At 34.3% G+C, this 18,818-nt stretch overlaps 1 protein-coding gene across 4 annotated transcripts in view; it reads left to right on the top strand.

Moving 5' to 3' along the window:
* The window catches only part of ARID4B (AT-rich interaction domain 4B), a 136,544-nt gene that overhangs the window by 96,309 nt on the left and 21,417 nt on the right, over positions 1-18,818 (top strand). For 3 of the 4 annotated variants that reach the window (XR_016508327.1, XM_090263462.1, XM_090263463.1), the window contains exons 15-17: positions 815-1,058; positions 1,372-1,547; positions 6,029-6,274. Coding sequence is in view for 3 of the 4 variants with exons in the window: in XM_090263462.1 (XP_090119588.1) it covers positions 815-1,058; positions 1,372-1,547; positions 6,029-6,274 (666 nt within the window). In the remaining variant the exon portion in view is untranslated. The remainder of the gene's footprint in view (positions 1-814; positions 1,059-1,371; positions 1,548-6,028; positions 6,275-18,818) is intronic. The other variant, XM_090263464.1, reaches the window with a different exon arrangement.

Genomic DNA, 18,818 nt, shown 5'->3' with positions numbered 1-18,818 from the left:
CTCTGTGAATACTAGATCTTTGACATGGTCTCTGAACAAAGTTTTTAAGGCTAAGTGTATTTGGAAAGTACTTGGTAGAGGTAAACTGCCAAAGTTTTATAATTCAGATAAACTTAAGTTTGAATCCTGGTTCTGCTAGTTATTAGCTGTTGGTGCCCTTGGACCATTTATTTGTTCTCCAAGCCTCGGTTTCCTCATTTGTAGAATGGCATAATACTGTTTGCCTCATAGGGTTACTCTGATGATATTTTACCTGTACTACGAGACCCAATGCCTGGCATAGAAGAAAGTGCTCAAGAAACAGCTGGTATTAGTAGTACTTCTAATAGGTACTACTGTTAAAATTACTATAAGATTTATGACTGTTCACTTTTAGCATAGCTTGCTTTTAAGAGTTTGTTTACTTTTAGAGAGGGGAGGGAAGGGAGAAAGAGAAGGAGAGAAACATCAATGTGAGAGAAAAATATTGATCAGTTGCCTCGGGTACATGCCCCAACCAGGGATTAAACCTGCAACCCAGGCATGTGCCTGACTGGGAATTGAACTGGCAGCCTTTTGCTTTGTGAGACAACACCCAACCAATTGAACCACACCAGCCATGGCATAGTTTTGTTGTGTTTAAATGAAATTTTTTCTTTTAAAAGTGTTTCTGTTTGGGCTTAAAAGATTGGGAAGAACTGAACTAGAATAAATTAGAATATTGATAAGGCTTAATATCTGAAAATTTAAACAAAAGAACTCATTTTTTTAAAAACAACTCTACAGTAAGATTTTGGACTGTTTCCCCAAATATAACTTCTCTTTGTGTTTCTAGATATTTGTATGGTTTTGAGGAGTACTGTAGGTCTGCCAGTATTGAATTTCAGATGGCTCTGCCAGAGAAAGTTGTTAATAAGCCATGTAAGGAGTGTGAAAATGTAAAAGAAATAAAAGTTAAAGAAGAAAATGAACCAGAAATCAAAGAAATAAAGATTGAAGAGGAGGAAAAGATAATAATAAAAGAAGAAAAGTCTACTGAAGATGATGTTGAAAGAAAGGAAAATATTAAACCCTCTCTGGTAAATCAGATATTGTCCTTTGTTGCCTTTGGCACATTTTCTACATCCTCTGTAAAGTTTTTGTAGTTGAATTATTACATAATTTTATATTTTATTGTTTGTGCATTTTCTTCAGCAACTGCTATCTTGGGGTTTAAAATAGCTGTTTTCTTTTTTTGCCTTATGTTTTAGTAATGACAGGAGTTTCTTAAAATAACTAATAATTTTCTCAGTATTAGTATTGGTTGGTACCTCCTTTTTCTAACAAGTAGATCGTGGAGTTAGGTTGACAATATTTACTTTTGTTGGTTTAGTTGCTCTGATCTTTTTCTAGGGAAGTAAAAAGAATTTATTAGACTCTGTATCTACACAAAATGATCAGGAAAAAGAAGTTAATATGAAAAAAACAGGAGAAAATGAAAATCTGGACGGTAGAGATGATGAGATACCTCGGGTAGATGAACCCCTCAGCATAAAGGTAGAAGCTGAAGAAGAAAAAGCAAAATCTGGGTAAGAAATCTGTTTTTGGTTGAGACATATTTGGCTGAATGAATTCTTGTAATTTGCTCTTTGTATGTGTGTATATGTATAAATCTAAATTTGACTGAGAAAATATACAATAATTGATTTGCATTAATTACATTAATAGCACTTACCGACTTCAGAGACCCTACTAATGCAAATTTGTAGCAAACTATCATATTTTTGATTCATTCTTCTTGCTCTCATCATGGAAATTTACAAAATTTTGAGCTAGAGAAAAGTACTTCTTACTACATTAAGCTCTGCTAAATAACCAGATAATACAAATTTGGGGAGATGGCTTTATCCAGTGATTTATAGATGGTATGTTGGTTATAGATTTTGACAGTTGTGTTCATTTCTTAAGCAAAACATAAGAATGGAAAAGTGCTAATAATTACTTTTTAAAGGGCCAAAATTGTTATCTGTGTTTTATGTGACAGTAGCATTTACTTGTTTTGGTCAGTTTGGAATGAAGATTATTTAACAATGTAATTTATGCACTGCCAGTGGATCCCTGGATTTCATAGGTGAGCTTTGATGTCTGATCTTATTTCTGAGGTTTAAAAAACCTAAACATCCTTTATTGTTAGTGGTCCATTTAAATAAATACAACCAAATTTTTTTGATCATTTTAGTATTTTTCTGAAATTTGGCCAAAACATGGAGCCAAGGAAGAGGAGAAGGATAAAAAGAAGAACATGCTTAGATGAATATAGTAAAAAAAAGGTGTTTGTTATCTTTGTTACATATATGTGTGTGCAAATGTATATTTCAATTATTCCTTACTGCTATTGCAAATTATTACAACTGTTAAGAAACTTAATAAGTATTCACCTTTTGCCTAAAATATCTTGATCATTTTTGTGTGCTTCTGAAAATCTGGCCTCCACATACATAAAACTTGGAAGGAAAAAAAGTGGGTTTAGATGTATATAATATGAGTGTTTGCTCATTATGCTTGGTTATAGTTCTCTGTGTGTAAATGTTGATTTGAAGTACTCCATGCTGCTACTAGAGACTATTTCAGCTATTAAGAACTTAGTAAGGATTCACCTTTTTGCCTAAAAATTGAACTTTTAAATCCGCAGGCATTTTTGGAGCATCCACTGTGTGGAAGGCACTCTGATAAGCCTATATTTTTTCTTTGTTACTAATAATTATCTTAATTTTTCAAATTAATACTTTAAAAACTTTATTTTTATTATAAATATAGTTAGTAAGTTTTTACTAATTCATTTAATTTTCAACTATATGGCTTTTTTACTTACTACAGAGATCTATATATATGTCATACCACAAACTGAAATCATCCTGGTGTGCCTGCCCTAACTTAATAGGTGTTCTTTAGAAGCATTGTGTGTTAGAAATGTCCAAAAGGGATTTCTGAATTTTATTAGATCAGTTCAACAGAAAATTTTACAGTTATAAAGAATTAATACTTAAGTATCTTTCTAATCTAGAAACTTTCTCTTAATTAATTCGCTACTATATAGAATTTTCAATAACCTGCCTCCATATTTCAGGTATGGGAGATTAAGGTAATTTATCTAAAATGCCTGGTTCAGTGTCTGGCCCATAGTAGGTATTAATAACTTGTAATTTGTTTCTTATGATTTGTTTCATTGTAAGGAGTGTTACTTCGAACTGGGGAAATTTGATATTTCTTTGTAAATTCAGATGAAAAATTCTCGCTACTACATTTGGTTTCTCAATGTAGTTGTCTAAAAGATAAAATGTGTGCATATGTGTGTGCATGTGTGTAATATATTCATCAACTTAATTTCTTTAACTTAACTGCTGGTTCATTCTCTCCATTCAAAGGCTATCTCTTTGCACTCTTATGTCCTAGCTGGTTTAGTGCATTTACCTCTTGATTTTGCCACCGAATTCTTAGAGAGAGTAGAATTTTCTATGGCTGATTCAAGCCAGTGATTGTATTGTCTGTTTCTTGATACTTCAGTGTATTATTTACGTGACTTTAATTTGGTTTGTGTCTGAAGTTGATGATAAATGTGAAATTTTTATTTTTACCTTTTTATTGCTTTGATTTATCAATACAGAGTATTAGGGTTTTTTTCCCGGTTAAATAAAGGTTGCTCTGGCTACCACTTAAAGTAGGATTGTGCTTGCAATTCTTGGCATTTATCAGTTGTAGTCAGCACATTCTGTAATGTAATATACAGTTTAGAGTTTCGTTTTTTAAAATGAGACTTGTTATTCTATATCTCTCTCCTCTTAATGTGATGATTCTGAGGTGCATAATAAATCTCTTATGGTGACTACAATACATTTCCTTTTCTTTCTGATATTTTAACTTTTAATTTTATATGTGTATATTATGTATATTATACATATAAAACATTTATTTAAACTTGCTAATAGGAATTTTATAATTCAGTGGAGAACCTCATTTATCACTGCCAAGAAAAACAAAACAGAAACCCCCATTTTACAGCGGTTGTATTTGAAAATATCTTGCTTTTTCATGTGGACTACACTGTGCACAGGAGAATTCAGTCTCATTCCTTCATATTTTAGATCAACCCTTTCTTTGTAAAGCTTCCCCATTTTTGCTGCTCTTGGATTGGTTAAGTTCTCAGAGATAATTTTAAGAAGGAGACTATGCCAGAGGGTATGGGGGGATAAATAATAATGAAAAAATAAAAAAGGAAAGAAAAAGAAATAAATTTGTTAATAGCTTATTATCACAACACCCTTTCTGATAATTTCTTAGATAGTTTAGTCTTACTAATAATAATCCTTTCATGATAGAGATGTAAATGTATTTTCAGTAATAGAGTTCATGTTTTCTTTTTCTTAGATTATAATTGGTTTCATTTAGGTTTCAATTTTTAACTACTTATTTATTTGACTTTAGATGAGGTTTTTTGTTTTGTTTTAATTCTCATCTGAGGGCATGCTTACTGAGTTTAGAGAGAGGAGAAGGAAGGGAGAAAGAGAGGGAGAGAAACATTAATGTGAGAGAGAAAACATCAATCAGTTGCCTTTTGTACACACTCCCACTGGAGACTGAACCTGCAACCCAGGCATGTGCCCTGACTGGGAAGAACCTGTGACCTTTTGGTTTGTGGGATGATGCTCCAACCACGTGAGCTACACTGGCTAGGGCTGACTACTCTAGGTGAGTTTTTAAAATAGAAATAATTCCTGAGAATCTTTGTAGACTCGATGATATATTTCAGAGAAAATTGACACATTTGGTACTTTTGTGAACTTAGACTTGATTTCACACATCTTTTATACTTTTCTTAATCTCTTACCATATAGAAGGAAAGAAGAAGGGAAATAAAAAAGCGTTACAGTGCTGCTTGTATCACTATTTATAGATTATTTTTGTTGGCTATATAACTGCATGATTAGGAATGATAAAATATGTTATTACTAAAAAGATTGCACATAAGACTGTAAAATTGAAATTATCAGTGGAGCGAGGCTTTTTGTATAAATATTATTTCTGTTAACTTTTAAAGCTCAATTCCGTAGCTGTCTTGTGATTCTGTTTTATGATGTTCATTCATTTGTCAGCTGTAAAGTGATAGATTCTTTCTGAGAGAAAACTATTGTAATAAGTATAAATAGACTTCAGAGCAGATAAAAACTAAAAATAGTCAAGTTTTGTACTAAAGCTTTTTAAAAAATCTAGTGCTTGGAAAGATTTATGATTTGTGGCTAATATAAAATGAATATGAATATTCAATTTGAGAAAGCACATGATATTGAGATCAGAGTGGTCACAGTGCTGCTTCTGAATTGTTTAACTCTTAGTTTCATCCAGAGCTTTCACATTGAGAAAATTTGTAGAAAAGAATTTCAGTGAATATGTGGTAGAGTAGAAATTATGGTGACGTTTAGAAGAATAGAAAGAAAAAACGTGATATTATTGTGAAGTTAGTAGAATATGCTTGTGAAAGGTAAAATAGTATTTTGCTTAGTATATAACATTTGAAAATTTGGTTGGAGTACCTTTTAAAGCTATTTAAGACTAGCCTTTGGCTAGTTAAAATCTTTGTTTTAAATATCCTGAGGCTGGAAGTATTTTAATGAATAATAATTTTAGTCAGAAAGTGTCTATGAGGTGTAATGATTTTTGTTTTTTGTCAACTGAGATGTAAACCACTTTTATAATAAAACACGAGAAAATTGTTACAGTCGACGGTGCCAGTTTCTTGCTGTGCAGCACAACTACTGTTCTTCTGGCTGTTGGACATTTTCTTTTAATGCACTTTTCAATGTTCATTTTCTCTAAATGCATCTCTTCTGTAACCATGGTCATCTTAATACAGTTTTAGTTTTTAATATTAAATTGAAAATCAGAGAATTTCATACACATGGAACCTGCTGTTCCCGGAACAATCACAGCCACAATTTTTATCAATTTATGTGGTTTGGAACTGAAAAGCTTATGAAGTGTCTTTTATTAACTGCAGTTTTTTAAACCTTTCAAGAGATGAAACGAATAAAGAGGAAGATGAAGATGATGAAGAAGCAGAAGAGGAGGAGGAGGAAGAGGAGGAAGATGATGATGACAACAATGAGGAAGAGGAGTTTGAATGCTATCCACCAGGCATGAAAGTCCAAGTGCGGTATGGACGAGGGAAAAATCAAAAAACGTATGAAGCTAGTATTAAAGATTCTGATGTCGAAGGTGGAGAGGTCCTTTACTTGGTGCATTACTGCGGATGGAATGTGAGGTAACTTGAGTTTTAGCTAGTGATTGCTACCTAAAAACACTCATAAAATAATTTCCTTTTTTAAAATTTAACAAATTACAGTCTTACTAGTATTTTAATTGAGGTCATAGCACCATATAAAAATAGTTTTTAGCATGTAAGTGCCATGCTTAGTGACTTCCTACCTACTGTTTTCAATACTCAGAAGGTATCCTTAGTGTCAAGAAATCGGGGTCCACACAGTTGGTTTTTACATTACATATGTAGATTAATAAAAGCAATATTTGGTTAAATGATAGGAAAATCTCTTAAAAACGTGAAAGTGATTTGAGCTTCTTGATGTCTGTAGACCAATTATCAGACTTGTTCTCTTGCATTTTCAAGTACCTTGTCATAGTACCTACCCTCTTTGTAATCTTCTTAAGCCATCGTATTTCTTTCCTTCAGCAGGCAGGGATTTTTAAAGTAGCGGTTTCTTAGGAAGCTTTAGCTATTTCAAGAAGGCCTTGTCTCCTCATTAACATTGCTTACGTTACAGCGTTTTTCAGAAGCCTCAGAACTTTATTTTCATGTTTGAAACAATATGGTTGCAATATAAGCCAGTCTGCTTAACACGAATAGGATGCACTTTCCCACTTCCAGCCTAGGGAGTGAAAGGCAGCACACAGGCTTCGTTTTAGGTTGTGTTTAATGACTGGAGCTTTTTTTTTCTTCCACAAGTTTCCTTTGGTTTATCCAAAGAAGTTTTGTATTTTAGTTTTATCCAGAGTTTATAAGTTAGTTTGAGATATGATCATTTAGGTATCTTTTAAGATAAACTTATTTCATTTTGGAATGTTTAATAGTATATATTGCCTATGATAGAGTTGTAGCCCTTGGGAAGTTAACCATAGAGTTTTAAGTGGAGGTTTCATGGTGTGCCTGGTGTCTTCAAGGAGGAGTACAGTTCTCATGCTCATTGTTTAAATTGTATTCTGTCATTTGGGAAGTTATTAAGAAAATACCTCAGATTTTCTTTAAAAAATACTGTGTTTCTTTGAAGTTCATTTTGTGTTGTCCTGTTGCAGTAGTAGGAAGCTCTATAGAAACATGTCTAATCTGATTTTCTTATTTTTGAGAAAAATACAATTCTGATCCATTCTGAAGCTTGGAAAAAATAGCAATTTAAGTCATAAAGAAATATTATTCAGGAGGTTTGGGACCGGGGTTGGGGGGCTTGTTCTTTATTTTTAACCAACAAGATTAACGAAGTTTTCAATTTTTAAAATATCTATAATCAGTGTTGTCCTGAAACAAGCTTTTCCAGCTACTACTTTTAACATTGTAATTAATGCTTTTGGCTGTTGGTTCTTATGCTGCCTCTATGGTGCATGATTTTTCTCAACTGAAGGGCTGACTATTAATATGTTTAAAGGAAGACACTTGAAATCTCAGATACAGCTCCTGTAAGAATCTTTTGCCCAGTCTTTGATATTTAATCATTCCGATCCTACTAAATATAAATGTAGAGGGAGTTCCATTTTTGCCTAGGATGTAAATATTGAAAATGTTAGTTTAAAATTAGGAGAGCCCTGGCTGGTGTGGCTCAGTGGATTGTGCGCTGGCCTATAAATCAAAGGGTTGCCGGTTCGTTGCGGGCCAGGTCCGCACTTGGGGTGTGCGAGAGGCAACCACACAGTGATGTTTCTCTCCCTCTCTCCTTCCCTTCCCCTCTCTCTAAAAATAAATACATAAAATCCTTAAAAATAAATAAAATAAAATTAGGAGAAAATTGAGCCAGCAAAAATTAATAATTACTAAGTAATGCCCACAAGATAGATGAGAGCCACATATTTTTTGCTTTCTCCTTTCAGTTCTTTTATTTTGCTAGTTTATGTAACAAGGCAGTTTTTCTAATAGCCTTTATAAAATGCTTTATATAATAGCCTTTATAAAATGCTTTATATGCTGTGATGAATGGATAGAATTTAGACATTCTCTAACTTTCACTATAATTAGGGCTTGGTTATTTTCTCTTAATTGTCTCATTAAATAGGAGAAACTTAGTACGTATGTGAATTGAGACATTCATAAAATTACTCTGCAGTTAAGATATAACCTTCTGTTTTGGTGTGAAGAGATTGACTAAAGGAAAGTATCCTGTCCTAAGAGCACTTGGATTTTAGAGGGTAGAAAGAATGTTCAGTATTTTAGCTTTGACATTGGTAGTGGGTTGGAGAGGGTAATGGAAGATTTTAATTGAGGCATTCACATTTTTAATAATATAAAAAGGAAAACGAGAACTAGTTCAACAAGACATGCTTTTGTCACTGAGAAGGATACAGTCTACTCCTGACAACTCAAGCATTTGTATGGTATGAATGTTGAAAAGAAGAAAACTTAACCATCTTGGTGAAGACCTATAGGGTGGATCTCTACACACTCCAGCATCGTAGAGAAAACAGCTGTACTTCAGTAGATTAGGCAGTTAATTTTCCTATAGTCAATATTTTCTTTCTCTCTGCAATAATAACCAGTCTGTCCTGTTGATGCATAAAAAATCACTTATGGGGAGCCTTTGAGATCTTGCTCCCCAGCGTATGTCATCAGTTTGGCTCAAATAAACTCGTACAAAAAGAAAAGAAATCACGTATGATTCTTGCTACTCCTTCATGACTGAAGCTAATCTAATGAGGACCAACAACAAGTCCTCATCAGCTCTGCAACTATTTTCATATTATTTTGGGAAATTCAGCTTGATCTCTGAATTTACACTTGAGATGTGACATTAAAAATGAAGATTTATACATGAAGGTTCATGAAAATAGTTTTATCTTCAGTGGCAGCCATTCCTTACAATAGCAATTTAGGAAATTTCATGTGGAGCTTTTTATGTGAGTTTCGTGTGATCTGAAACATTATCTACCGAATAGATTTTTCTTAAAAAAGAAAGTATCTTAATTTTTAAAAACACCGTTTTCTTGTAATTTCTACATTTTTTTCTAAAGTGCTATACTAACCTTTACATTAATATTATTTTATTTTATACTGCTATTTCACAACTGAAATATATTAAACAAAGGATAGTGTCAGGACCGATTTGTTTTTTATGATGGAAAAAAGACATTTTTACATGCTTACATTAATTTTACTGGAAATGACAGGAGCTCTGGATGCTAAACCACAGAATGGCTTGTGAATGGTACAGTGCTGCTACAGAAGTGTTCACATATGGTGACCTACATAAAACTACTTTTCAAAACTATGGAATTGACAAAGTGACCACATGGCTTGGAGTAAATCTTTGCTTTTTAATAAATTTTAGAAACTTCTAAAAGTAGCATTCAATCTAGGAATATGGGAAAATGCATAAAAGAAAGATTACTGTTAATATTGTAGTGTATTCTCTTTTAGTCTTTTAAAAAGTATAGCTCCATACATTGTAAAAATTAATCATACTTCAGTAATTTTTAATAGTAGGCTCTCTGTTATATTTAATTTGTTAGTGATGTTAATATTTTATATAAATTTTTAGCATCATTGGCTAATTGATCCTTTTCACTTTCAAGTTTCTAAGTCATGCCATAAACATGGGATTGATTTTTGAAAATAAAATCACACTTCGAAATTCACCTACCATAAATTCTGTTATGTGTGTTGGTTTTATCCTTGTTTGTAACAACTATTCTTGTCCAGTAATACAACTAAGTCCATTGGAACTATCTAGACTATCTGGCATGGGATTTTTAGATACATCAATATTTTACGTATTGATGCTGATTTGTTTTTCTTCATTCATTTCCAGTTTGGCTTTCCATAATCAAGGATTTGGGGATTTGATTTGGGAATATTATTTTGTATATTGAGGGTTACCAACTGCATTAAAGGATACTGTTAAGTAAAAGAGAAAAAGGAAAGACACTAAAATTTCAGCTGTAAAATTCTTAAAGAAGTAACAACAGTTAATTTTACTCCATATTACAAGTACAGAAGACAAATACTTAAATATATAATTTGAAATAAAAATATATTTCATTATAAAAACATCTTATTTCTCTGAGGAAATTCCCTTAAAGGGAATTTGGGGTGGGGGAATACTAGTAAAATGTTTTTGCAAACAAATGGGTTCAGTCCCACATTTCTGAACATTCAGCTGTTTTTTATCAAACATCATTCCCTTATTTGGCAAATATAAGTTCAACATCCATGTGCCAAATAGTATGCTTGGCATTAAAAATACAAAATATGGTTCCTATTTAGGAATGTATTGTCGAGGGTAGGAAACTACCCCACCAGGATGCACAACCCCTTGATCCTACTACCCCTGTACCCCTAATGCCCTCAGCCCTCTCCTCAGGTCGCTTACATTCCTTAGTGACTTGTTAGAATCATGTCTTCTGACCCCACCCTCTTCTGTTGCTCTGTGGTTCTGTACTCTGGCAGAACCACAAGAACCCTGATTAAATCTAACTGACTCCTTGCCTGTACCCAAGCGTTTGATCTTGGCTGGAGGAAAGCAGACACCCACACTGGCTAGTTTTATTTTAAATTCATGACTGAGAGGCAGTTGAGCACTGTATGTTCTTACATTTATTCTCCTACTTTTCTTAGAAGACTATTTCATACTGTTTCTGGTTTTGCTTCTTTAAGTTACTTTATTGGGGTATAATTGGCTACAATATATTAGTTTCAGGTGTACAACATAATGATTTTATATTTGTATATATGGTCTAATCAACATTTGTTGCTGTAAAAACAGCTGCAACGGTTTTTCTTGTTTATTTTCCTCTTGTGCCTATCTCAGAATTAAGAAACCATTAATCACTCGTCCTATCATTTGTCTTTTCTTGTTTGTGTGTGTTTTCTCCCTTCTAATTGTTCCCTTCTTTTATCCTCTTATCCATTTTAACTTCTTTTATGTTCTGTGCCTATTTTTCCAGTCCTAATTTGAGTTGATTTCCTGATACTGAATTTTTCTAAATCGTATTTTAGAGCCAAAGGGATTTGACCTCCTGGAATATAACTTTCACCTAGGGACTATAGGTAAATTTTTTTTCAGTGTTCAAGCTTTTTACATTACTTCACATTATGAAAGATTTAATTTTAAAACATAGGGAAAAATTCAAATTCCACACTTATTCCATTAATATCCCTTAACCATATGTAGAACAGTACGTGCCTGGCATGTAATAACTAGCGAATAGATATTGAACTAAATTGGACCTCCTGGCAACAGAATGGGAGTAGAGCAGAGATTAAAATCCAAATAAGGGCCTGTTTATAAAATCCATACCTGTAGGATACAGAGACTAATGGATTGGGACATATGTGGCCTGGCTCTCACTAGAGCCTCTCCTTGATTCTTTTATATAGGGTAACTTAATTTTCTGGGGACCCTGTCAAACTGTTTTTTTACAGAGGCTACACAAGTCTCCCTTCTTACCAGCAACATATTAGAGTTCCAGTTTCTCCCTATCCTCACCAATGTTTCTTTTTCGTTTTTAAAAAAATGTTTATTGTGCCTGACCTAGTGGGTGTCTCGTTGTGCTTTTGATTAGCATCTCCCTGATACCTAGTGATGTTGAACACCTTTTCATGTAGTACTTACTAGCCACTTGTACATGTTCCTGGGGAAGTGTCTTATTTAAGCCCTTTGTCCATTTTTGAATTGCCTGTTTCTGTTGTTGCTGTTGTTGAGTCTTAGGAGTGTCTTTGCATATTCAGTGTATTAATCCCTTGTCAGATGTGTGATTTGAAAATATTTTCTCCCACTCTGTGAACTCACAGAATTGTCTTTTCATTCTCTTGATAGTGTCTTTTGATAATAAATGTTTTTAATTTTCATAAAGTGATTTATTTTTCCTTTATCGCCTGTACTTTTGTTGTTGTATCCTAGAAAACATCACCAGATCCAATGTTGTGAAAACTCCCTCTGTTTTTTTCTAAGAACTTTATAGTTTTAGCTCTAGTACCTAAGTTTTTTATCTATTTTGATATCATTTTTATGTATGATTATGGTACTGAGTTCTTTTTAATGACCTCTTTGGGTCCTACAAAGGGCTCACCTCCTAATTAGCAGCCGAAACAGGATTGAAAGTGAGAGACTGGAGTGGCTCTGATGGAGATGCTCATAGCCTATGACTCACCTTCCACTTTGTCTCCTTTTGTCCCTTTGAAAAATTTTGTCACTTTAAGCTTACTTTCTCTCTTTTTTCCTTTCCTAGTACATTCTACCTCATTCTACCTCCTTCCTTTTTTTCTCTCTTATTTATATGTAATCTGATCCCTGACATACTTTCAATTGTATATGCTGTTGGATTTAGGAATATTAATAAAAGTACAAATATGTTCTGCTCATATGCTTTGAAGTAATTGTTCTGGTAATGATAGAAAGGAAAGCAAGGGAATCTAGGAAATTGTCTGCTTTATTTCTGTAGTGTGAAAGGTAAAGAGTTACAAGTGAAGACCATTTGACAGTATTTCCAAGTGAGTACATATGTGTAGACTTGTTTTATGGGTGGGAAGGGAACATTGCCCTAGCTTCCTCCCCAGGCCTTCCTTTCCTGTTCCCATTGCACCCCCATGTGCTGTTCTGCTCCTGCTGCCTCACAGTCATCTCCAGATTCACCTCCACAGACCTCTGTCAGCCTCCTAGCCTGTTCACTTATGCTTATGATATAAAGCATATTAAAATGCAAAAAGTGGGCCCTGGCTGCTGTGGCTCAGTGGCTTGAGCGTTGGCCTGCAAACCAAGTGTCGCTGGTTCGATTCCCAGTCAGAGCACATGCCTGGGTTGCAGGCCAGGTCCGCAGTTGGGGGCGCGTGAGAGGCAACCACACATTGATGTTTCCCTCTTTCTCCCTCCCTTCTCCTTGCTCTGAAAATAAATAAAATCTAAAAAATAATAATAGTAAAAGCTAACAATAGAAAATATATTTAAAATAAAATAAAATGCAAAAAGTACCATGGCCATCAGAAGGCTGTGAAAAATTCTTCTGCAGCATGCAGAATGCTTTGTATCAGATAGTCCTAAGGCAGAGAAATTTAAAACAAAGCTTAAAAGCAGTGAATAAGGTGAATATAAAGTAATTTTTACTTAAAAAATGACTTTTTTGTTGACTATATAGTTTTTCAGTGCAAGTGAAAAATAAACATTTTCTTTGTGAAAAAAAAAATAATAATGGGGGTGGGGCATCAATGTGAGAAAGAAAAATCGATCGACTGCCTCTTATACATGCCTCAACTGGGGATCGAACCCACAGCCTAGATATGTGCCCTGACCAGAGATCAGACCTGCATCCCTTTGGTGCACAGGACAGCATTCCAACCAACTGAGCCACCCGGCCATGGCTTGGGTACTTTGTGCCTCAGATACTGACTTTTAAAAGTACAGTGAGTGCCGCAGTTGCTGACCATTTGCAGTGGTCTTTATAAATAAAGCCTGGTACAATGTTGTGTAATTGTTCTTGACACTGCATATCACCTCTGCCTAAAGACCTATGCTACCTTTGTTTCATTTTAGGAAAACTGACTGATACCCTTTCTGTACCATTCTCTTGAGGTGGTTGTGTCATGCTATAATATTCATGATTCTGTCATTGTGCTGTTATTTTCTTTATTAAAATGAACACCATTCCTGTGTCATTGATGTGGATCTAACAGTATTACATGAAGTAGAAATATGAAATGTTAATAGCATGCTTAGAATTTTAGTTTTTCAATAATATAACTTTTTGTTTTGTTATATCTTCAGTACATTACTAAAAGCATCAAATTGTGTTCGGTGTGTCTTCATAAACTTTGCTTTAGATATTTTCTCAGATTAAAAATACATCTGTAAATTGAGATTATTATGGAAAATTTCAGCAAGTAGGTAAAATCAACAAAATTGCTTATAAAGTATAGTATTAGCACCACGCTCTAACCAACTGAGCTAAGCGGCCATTCGTTAAAGTATATTATTAATAACTACATAGTGCTTTTTTTTCATCATGACTTGGTCTTTTTTCTGTACAGTGTCGTACTTTTTTCTCCATAGTTTGTTTTTTATTATTTTATTTATTTTTAGAGATAAGGGAAGAGGGGGAGAAAGGGATAGAAACATCAGTGTTAAAGAGAAACATCAATCAGTTACCTCTTATACACACCCCAACAAGGGACCAGTCTGAACCCCAGCATGTATCCTGACCAGGAATTGAACCAGTGACCTTTTACTTTGCGGGACAGTGCTCAACCAACGGAGCCACACCAGTCAGGGATCCCATGGTTTCTTAATTAAGACAGGAAACTTCTTTTCCTTGCAAAGATGGCGTAAATTTCCAATTTAGATGTGACGCTTTTAAAGGCTTAGTGATATTGACATATCTTAACTTTTTGTGTATAGGTAAGCAAGATATAAAATATATATTGCTCAGCAATTATTTAAATGAGTATCTGTTACAGAAAACAAAATGCAAATAATTTAAATATTTTACTTAATGGTTATCAGATTTTATCTTTTATAATCTGTATGCATATTTCAAATAGTGATTTTTTAGTATTATGGCAGTTTGGTTTTGCTTATGAAATTATTTTAAAAATAATCTTATGCATGTAATTTTTAATCTCTAAAATTATGTATTTTGGGTATATATTAATATATGTTGATAATATTTTTTTGGAAATGGTTTAGTTGGATTTAAGAAGAACCAAAATCTCATTTGATTCCTGGAGCTAATTGATGAGCGTTCTTTTCCATTTTTATTATTGCTAAGTGATTCCTTAGATAACTTGCCAACATATCCAAACAAAAATTATTTTCTTTTTTGAACTTCTATTTTTCTCTGGTGAGAGCAAGTATGTTATGGTCTCTGAATTGTCTCTTCTAATTTTGTATAAATGTTTTAATTCATTACATTTTGATTATTCAAATATTTATGTGGCTTCTTTCAGAAGGTTCAGAAGGTTTGTATTGTGCCTTTTGTAATTACTGTTTAGTGTATCGTCTTTGCCTAATTGTGAACTCCCTCGGGGAAGGGGCTGTGGTGCCTCCATGGCTGAGCACTGAGAGCCCAGCATGGAGCCCATCACATACCAGAGATAGCAGGCGTGTTTGTCAGGTGAACATGCCCTTGGCCGTACTTCTGGTCTTGAGTTCACAGAATTTTCCATTTCAGGACCCTCTGGTGCAGTTTCTTTACCTCGCATAGGACGGGGCAGACCTTTGGAAGATGGATGAGTTGCTAGTGCATCTGTTTTTTCATGTTTTGTTTCATTAGTTAGATAATCTTAGTAAAAATATTATCATGTAAGTCATATATATATTTGAAAATATTTTCCTTAGTAGTTTAGTTAAATATCAGGTAAAATACTTGTCTAGATCCTATGCATTAACTACAATGAATTTATTGATAATTAAATTTAAAGAGTAATGTCTAATCACTAACAGACTTAGTCTTAACTTTCTAACTTAGTGTTTGTTTTTAATATTTGTTTTAATATATGTTATCTTTTGTTTTTTGAATATTTGTTTTTAAATTAATTTAGTAATCCTCTTTTCCTGGCAAATTATGTATTGTCATGTAGAGGCCAATTGCTCTCTTTTGATCATAATTTCTGAAGGTAAAGTCCAAGTAAAGGCAGGATAGTTTATCTCAATAACCCAAACTACCTGTTTTTTTTTCTGATATTCCCATAAAACTCTAATGCTTGGATCTAAAATTGCAAATCATTTTGTTGGTAGGCCAACCACTTGGTTTAAATTTTTTTCCTAGTCCTCAAGCTACATTGTCATGAAACAGGACTGCTATCCTTGGAGAGGAATCTAGGTAGTTAACAGTCGAGTGGTTTCTCTGGGGACCTGTTTCTCTAAATAGCTGTTATATAGTGTTCTTCCCAGGCAGGAGAGAGATTGCATCAAAACATGCACTCTTAACGTCTTGATTCCATCTGTGGTACATAAAGCAGAGTCAGAAGTACTGGGCAGTCCCCCGTGCAGGGGTGCCCATTACAGCTGAGGGGAGGACAGTGTGCCCATGCATTTGGGATGTCTGAAGGAAGGACTGGAAGCATTATAAAATCAAGAGATTTGCATTTGACTTAGTTAAGATTCTTGTATTTTTTTAAATTCTCAACCAAGGATATGTTTATTGATTTTGGGCAGTGGGGGAAGACAGACGATGTGAGAGAGAATATTGATTGGCTGCCTTCCGTCCTTACCCTGACCAGGGATCGAACCTGCCTCCTTTTTGGTGTATGGACTATGCTCCAACCAACTGGGCCACCCTCCCAGGGCAGGATTCTTGTATTCTTTCAGAATGTGTTTATAGAGAGATGAATGAATCTCTTAATACGGTATACCTAGGAGAAACTGGGAAATATTTTATGGACTCCTATTTCTTAGCTGCAATTTTCTAGTCTTTGTTACATCCCAGCAATTTCAATTTTTATGATATCCAAGAATTGGAGCTAAATTTTCTGTCTTCATTAACTGTTTTCTTATATATTATGCCTAAAGTTAATTTGTAGTCTGAAGTCTCTTTTTAATGTTTATTAAATATACTGTATAAAAAGTTTAAGTTTATGTAGAATAAACAGGATCAACTGCAGCTTTTTCCTGTAGTTCTGAACTCTGTTCTCTTCATTAAAGTCTTTACTTTAAGTTTTTGATAGGGAAATCAGAGATCCTGACCCACTAATATTGCCTCCTTTCTTTAACTTAACTGACGCTAATGAAAGCAAAACTAAATTGGTCTGGCTCTTTCTTACATAATTTGGTGTCTGTAGGAAATGTTGATTTTCTTGTACCAGTTTTTGTTTTTTCCCCACCTGAATTTATGTTTCTGTCCTTCCTGTTCTTTGAAAGTATTCTGTGAAGAATATAGAAAGAACACTTGAATAACTTTTTGAGTAACTGCATAAAGGGAAAGAACATTTCTTGTTTTTAAAATATAATGTCAGTTATAGTATTGGCTTATTTTCTGATCACTTTTTTTTTTTTCCGTTCAGATTAATCAGGCAAGTAGAGGGCTATTTAGAACCTCATTAAGTTTTGAAATATTTGTTCATGTTTATATCAGTGGTCTCAACCTCTGTTTGCTAAAAGCATTTGTAGTTTGAAAAGCTCCCTGACCCGAAGTTCTTAAACATTGTTTTCACCCGTTCTCCCTCATTACGGGTTGGTTCAGACGGTGCATTTTAACGAGGTGTTTTCAGTTGCTGCTTCCTTCTTGATGGTATTACACAGTTGTAACAGGCAAGCCGTTTTCCTGCTCTTTCACAAACTTGTAGCCTGTAAAGTCAGTTTGCTTCCATGGATTGAGTTTCTTTTTTTTAAAGATTTTATTTATTTATTTTTAGAGAGAGGAGAAGGGAGAGAGAGAAAGAGGGAGAGATACATCAACCGGTTGCCTCTCAGATGCATCCCAACTGGGAACTAGGCCCACAACCAGACATGTGCCCTGACCAGTAATTGAACTGGTGGCCTTTCGCTTTGTGGGTTGATGTTCAACCTACTGAGTGACTCTGGTCAGGGCTGGATTTTGTTTGTTAATCTGTGAAATACATTCACTGATGGATTTTTAAGGCATCTTTTAGTTCCAAAAGCTATTATACATTTTATCTTCAAAGAGCATAAATCTGACTGAGAAAAGAAAAAATCTTAAAAGAATACTCTCAGAACACAGGAATACCTCAACAAACTAACAGAAAGCACTGAGAAAATAAACTAAAAAGAAGCCACTAATAAAGGAGTCATAATGTTAGCTAGTATATATAGAGTCATAAGTTACCATGTAATTACTCCCAACAGAGAACATCTAAAGAATTTTTCAAGGAATCTCCTAAAACCATACAGAATATAAGGAGAAAATTCTGAGACTGTCCTAAATTATGTTACAGCAGGCTGGAGGTGGAAAGTTAATCAGTTAACAACTATGGGCAAACCCCCCACAAAGACAACTAACACTCCTGAATTTATGTTGGAACATTGAATTAACTTCCAGGTGGCTATTTTCATGATTATCTGTAGAGGAATGGCTGACCACCAGGTGTCACTGCATCTTGTTTAGGCAGCCAACGCTTTTTTCTTCCAGAATGTATACACCTATTCCAGAACTACCTCCACTTCATCTTATCCTACCTCCTTGATCTTTAGCCAGTGTAAATTCTTTCAAAGCACCTTACATTTTTCTTCTCCAAACTCACGGCATAGACAAGCCTTGGCCTCCCCAGGATGGTGGACCTGTTATCTTCTCCATCCGGCCCTGCTGCTGCTGAATTAGGCTGATGCCCTAGGACCTGGTCACTTCCTAGCTAGCATATGGCTCAATAAACTGTTTCTTTCAGAAAAACTTCAGGCCACAAAAGTCCTTGTTTAACCTTACCATATAGTGTATGTGCCCTGGTTGGTGTAACTCAGGCAGTGGGTATTGGTCTGTACCTTCCGGAATAGCTGTTACTTTATGTGTTTGTGTTACTTTTACCTTGTTCCTAAGAGAATTTAAGCAGCATATGTTGTATGAGTCAAAGAAGTCTTCCTATGTCCCAGCGAACATTTTAACTATTTTTTTGCTCGTTTAATGTGTTTGGTGCTCCATGCAAAATGCGC

The sequence above is a fragment of the Furipterus horrens genome, unplaced genomic scaffold, assembly GCF_987537825.1.
Source record: "Furipterus horrens unplaced genomic scaffold, mFurHor1.1.pri manual_scaffold_15, whole genome shotgun sequence".
In the NCBI taxonomy this organism is placed as follows: Eukaryota; Metazoa; Chordata; class Mammalia; order Chiroptera; family Furipteridae; genus Furipterus; species Furipterus horrens.
This window is presented reverse-complemented; position numbering and strand designations above follow the sequence as displayed.